The 5,861-nt window shown below is 41.0% G+C and overlaps 1 protein-coding gene across 1 annotated transcript; it reads left to right on the top strand.

Moving 5' to 3' along the window:
• Positions 1-2,044: 2,044 nt before the first annotated feature.
• On the top strand, positions 2,045-2,362 carry LOC109214493 (ethylene-responsive transcription factor ERF026-like). The gene has a single exon (XM_019378413.1). It carries the CDS (start codon positions 2,045-2,047, stop codon positions 2,360-2,362), a length of 318 nt encoding a protein of 105 aa, XP_019233958.1.
• The last annotated feature ends 3,499 nt before the right edge of the window (positions 2,363-5,861 follow it).

Consider the following 5,861-nt stretch of genomic DNA (forward strand, 5'->3'; position numbering starts at 1 on the left):
GGTTTTTTTGGCGCAAATATGTGGGAAGCTATTTTGGCATCTTGCGAAATTTATTTTTTTAAGAAACCGACCAACTTTGGTCGATTTTTTATATAAAATAAATTAAAATTAATATTCAAAAAGTCTTCCGAAATCGATCGGTTACTTCAGTCGGTCATTTTAACAAACCTACCGATTTCAGTTGGTAATTTTATATTCTTAATACCAATCGAAATCGGTCGGTTATTTTCGCGCGAAAATGAAATTAAAGAACAACAACAACAAATAACAAACCCAGTAGTTTCCACAAGTGGGATATGGGAAGGGTAAGATGTACGCAGCCTTACCCCTACCCTTGGAAGGGCAGAGAGGTTATTTCCGATAGACCCTCAACTAGAGAACGACCGAAAAAGAAAAGGTAATTACAACAAGTAGGAATAACAACAAGATGAAATAAGATCGAATCCAAGAATGCCGTCAAACTCTAAGTAGTAATAGCCATTTATGAATAAAAGATATCATACAAACAGTAATGCTAGTGAACTAAGTAAGGCAAAGAGAAACGCTCGACTACCTCTCGACTACCTATGAATCTTCTACCGTAATCTTTGACCTTCAAATGTACAAATAAAATAAAAGATAGTCTTAACCAAAATGTACCAATGGTCTAGTGGTAGAATGTATCATGTCACAGTACGACCCCGGTTCGATTTTCAGACGGTGCATTTTTTAATTGCATAATTAATATACCGACCGACTTCGGTCCAGTTTTTCGGCAGATTTATTCTTTTTTGGTCGCTTGTGAATTTATTGACATGCGACCGATTTCGATCGCTATTTATTACCGACTAGCCTAATTTCGACGAATTAAAGTCGGTCAGAAATCGGTCAATCTTTTCAGTTTTTCGAACGATTCGATTGATATTTCTAGACGAATTTAGAAGTTTTCTAGCAGTGTTTGAGGAAACAAATGGTTATGTGACAATTTCTTAATTAGCAAGGAAGAGATTGTTTGAGCAAAAAAGCATAAGACCTTTTTTGTTATACTAATTAAATAAGAAGATGGAGGGTAAATCCTAGTTAAGGATAATTAATTCTAGATCCGAGATGAATAATATAAATAGAAAAATATAGCTGAGTATGAATGCTGACGGTGATTACGGCTAGACTTAATAGCACAAAGAAAGATGCATTAAGTAACATTAAATGGCAATAAAATATAAATAAAGGAAAAGATTCACCCAATCTTGAGTGAGACGGATCCTCTTTCATTTGATAAAGATGAATGATAAACAAATACAAGAACCTTAGGACCCTTTTTGGATCTGATGAAGGTCTGAGATCACAGATCCTCTAATCTCTTTAGAGAGGAATGTTTACATATTTTCCAGAGAGAGAGAGGGAGAGAGAGAGAGCCCCCTTTTCGGGAGGTCCTCTCTTCCTATTTATAAGGGGTATTCCTAGAAAACCCTTAAAAAAGTACAATTAGAGGGAATATTCAGTAGAATATTCGTTTTGAGGATTCCAAAGCAAACTAGATGTTTCATCCCTGTCCGACCTCGGCCTTATTGATGACTGTCCGACCTCGGCCTTATTGATGACTGTCCGACCTTGGCCTGCCTGACCTTGGCCTTATTGATGACTGTCCGACCTTGGCCTGCCCGACCTCGACCCTATTGATGACTGTCCGACCTCGCCCTGTCCGACCTCGACCTTATTGATGACTGTCCGACCTCGGCATGTCCGACCTCGGCCTTATTGATGACTGTCCGACCTCGGCCTTATTGATGACTGTCCGACCTTGGCCTGCCCGACCTCGACCTTATTGATGACTGTCCGACTCGCCCAATTGTCTCCGCATGTCGAATTTTTCTAATTTGATTTTGACCCATACAGTTAGTCCCTCCGCTTATCGAGGTCATCTTTTGGTCGAGCTCGGTGAGCGAACTTCATTAATCGTAGTTCGAGAAATTTGGATGGGGAGGTTGACTGGTGTGGATCGCAGCTGAGGGTGCCGCTCTTCGGGTCAAAAGTGGTATCCCCGCGCACTTATCCAACACCAGAGATGGAAACTGCAGCATATGATGTTGCTGCTTTGGCATTAAAAGGTCTTGATACCCCATTGAACTTCCCGGACTCAATGTGTTCATATACTATGCCAGCTTCCCTAACAGCAGCAGACATACGCGCCGCAGCTGAAGTTGGAGATGAAGGAGCAATGGGGCAAGAGTTTTTTTATGAAGAGGAAATGTTTGGCATGCCAAGATTGTTGGTTGACATGGTAGAGGCAATACTTATGAGCCCTCCTAGGATGAAGACGACGCCTTACGATGAGTTGCCTGAATATTCTGAAGCATCATATACTCTTTGGAGTTACCTTTAATTATCAATAATCAAACATGTAACATGCATTAGCTTAAAAAAGAGGTATCAATAATCAAGGCAATCTCTTGGTGTGCCATGTACATCAGTTGAATATTGTGACTGCCAAAATTATATAGGTGCGGTTGTGTCATGGACTCAAATTGTAGGCGAGATCAGAATTTGTCTCACTCTCATTTTCTTGTATTCCTAATATAATTCGGATGCTGGCAGTGATTATCGTCTCATTTTCACGTTGCCCTATTCAACTCGAACGAGGTCTAGCTGTGAATCAAGTTCAAGCTAGGTCGAATGAGAGTTAAATTCGAGTGAAGTCGAATGTTAATCCGGACGAGGCCGGATGTTGACTGTCGAATTCTTCTTTTTGGTGGTGGCCCTTGGCCGTAGGGGGTGTTATTTCGAGCTAAGGCCGAAATGTTAACCCGTTGTAATTCGAGCGAGGTCGAATTCTTCTTTTTGGCGATAGCCTTTGGCCGTAAGGGTGTCATTTCGAGCTAAGGCCGAAATGTTAACCCGTTGTAATTCAAGCGAGGTCAAATTCTTCTTTTTGGCAATGGCCTTTGGCCGTAGGGATGTTATTTCGAGCTAAGGCCAAAATGTTAACCCGTTGTAATTCAAGCGAGGTCGAATTCTTCTTTGTGGCGATGGCCTTTGGCCGTAGGGGTGTTATTTCGAGCTAAGGCCGAAATGTTAACCCGTTGTAATTCGAGCGAGGTTGAATCCTTCTTTTTGGCGATGGCCTTTGTCCGTAGGGGTGTTATTTCGAGCTAAGGCCAAAATGTTAACCCGTTGTAATTCGAGCGAGGTGGAATTCTTCTTTTTGGCGATGGCCTTTGGCCGTAGGGGGTGTTATTTCGAGCTAAGGCCGAAATGTTAACCCGTTGTAATTCGAGCGAGGTCGAATTCTTCTTTTTGGCAATGGCCTTTGGCTGAAGGGGTGTTATTTTGAGCTAAGGCCAAAATGTTAACCCGTTGTAATTCGAGCGAGGTCGAATTCTTCTTTTTGGTGATGGCCTTTGGCCGTAGGGGTGTTATTTCAAGCTAAGGCCGAAATGTTAACCCGTTGTTTCACTGCCAGATTTTGGAGGATCGCAGGTCGCCGTACTGTTTGTGCATACGTCGGGGTGAATCCTGGCGTACTCGGCCCTTGTTTTTACAGGAGAATATTGGGTGTTCCCCGGGGGAGTCCTAGTTTTGCTTAGCTTCTGCGTTTCTTTGGTGAGTACCTGTTTGCTTAATTTTGCTTGCACTGGGGAATACGATGCGTTCCCTGGGTGAGTCCCAGTTTGCTTAATTTTGCTTGCATTGGAGAATACGACGCGTTTCCCGGGTGATTGCTCCTGCTTTTATTCCACTTGGAGAAATAGTCAGTTAAAACAAAATGAAAGCGTTCGTTACCTCGATTTGATCGGTCGACGAGTGGAGAGGAGTGACCACGTTCCCTTCTCCGGTTATGCTTTCAGTGGCCGCTACCAATTTGGCGTGGCTGTCCGCTTTAAGTTTTATGTCTACAATTGGGTTTGTTATTGTAGAGGGTATGAAGATTTTATCTTCTGTGGAAGATGAAACATATATTTCTATTGAGTTGAAGAAACTGTAACTTGGCATGGCAGCTCAGATGGGTCTGTGAGATATGGGCAGAGAAGTTCCATTTTTGGTGTTTGTTCTCTATCTCACAAGGCTTACTGATGCTTGCAGCCATGGCAGTTTTCAAAGTTTTATTTTTTTGTAAAGGGTGGTTGCCCCTCTCTGCTATGCCCGTGATTTATCCATTGATACCAAAAAAACCAACAGCCCTTTCAAATAAACAAGAAAAAATAAAAAATAAAATCTTTCATCCAAACACACCCCTGTACTTCTTCGTCTTCCTTTTCTCTTTGTGCTGCTACTACTGATGTTGTAAAGGGACTGTGATGATTGCTTTCATTTCTTGGATATGTTTGATCACGGCATTGAGAAAATACTGACCCGTGTCTTGGCGAGGAGGTACGGTATGGCTTCTTATAGCAAACTGGTGCCTGCAGCCATGGCGGCATCGCCTTCTCTTTTGCTTAGTTCAAATACGCCAAATCTGAGCCCTCAATACCCAATTCATCTTCTTCAATGGTGAGTCATTATTCTCTTTTAAGAGAGATTTTAACCAAAAGACTTTTGTAAGTCCCATTTTAAGACCGTAACCCGAGACTTTTTAACCAAAAGGACCATGTAATTCTTGATTTAAGAAACTATCTCGTACGTCTCTCTTTTTTCTCCTCTCTCTCCCTCTGTTTGTTTCATGTGTTGTAATATAACTGTTAGATTGTTATTTCATCAAAGGAGACTTTCTTATTTGTATGCATTGTGTAGTGGAGCAAAGAACATGACTAAGCAGTCATGTGCACAGAATATAAATAAAAAGAACATGAATTGTCACGATTAAGTAGAAAATGTCACTTGATGGTATAAAACAAGAAAAGTACACATTGGGTAGCAAAAATGACTTCTTGAAATCTGGTAGGACGGAAATACAGAAGTTTTTGGCATCATGCAGGAAGACCCAAATGAATGAACATCGTGCATTGCACTTGCTAAGTATGATTTACCACGATTCCTTCTTTCCATATTATGATAGACTGCCGTACTAGGAGATATCTACCATGAACAGAACGTGGAACTAGAATTGAATTCTAGATCTAGAAGAAACTAAAATTTTAACTAGAAAATCTCCACAGACGGCGCCAAATTGTTTGAGCAATAAAGTATGAGACCTTTTTTGCTAAATTAATTAAATAAGAAGATGGAGGGTAACTCCTAGTTAAGGATAATTAATTCTAGATCCGAGATGAAGAATTTGAATAGAAAAACATAGCTGAGTATAAATGCTGGCAGTGATTATGGCCAGATTTAATAGCATAAAGAGAGATGCATTAAGTAACATTAAATGACAATAAAATATAAATAAAGGAGAAGATTCACCCAATCTTGAGCGAGGCGGATCCTCTTTTATTTGATAAAGATGAATGATAGGCAAATACAAGAACCTTAGGACCCTTTTTGGATCTGATGAAGGTATGGGATCACAAATCCTCTAATCTCTTTAGAGAGGTGTGTTTACATATTTCTAGAGAGAGGGAGAGGGAGAGAGAGAGAGAGAGCCCCCCTTTTGGGAAGTCCTCTCTTCCTATTTATAAAGGGTATCCCTAGAAAACCCTAAAAAAGTACAATTAGAGGGAATATTCTACTGAATATTCCCTTTGAGGATTTCAAAGCAAACTAGCTGTTTCATCACTGCCCGACCTCGGCCTATTGATGACTGCCCGACCTCGGCCTGCCCGACCTTGGCCTTATTGATGACTGCCGACCTCGGCCTATTGTCTCTGCATGCCGAATTTCTCTGATCTGATTTTGACCCTACACATTTGTTTTTACTTTTTCTATTACATGGTGGAAGGAAACGGGAAGGGAAAGAGTGCCAGTGAAAATATTCATAAAACTGTTAATCATTCACCACTTGTTCCGCT

Source organism: Nicotiana attenuata, unplaced genomic scaffold (genome assembly GCF_001879085.1).
Source record: "Nicotiana attenuata strain UT unplaced genomic scaffold, NIATTr2, whole genome shotgun sequence".
Lineage (NCBI taxonomy): Eukaryota > Viridiplantae > Streptophyta > Magnoliopsida > Solanales > Solanaceae > Nicotiana > Nicotiana attenuata.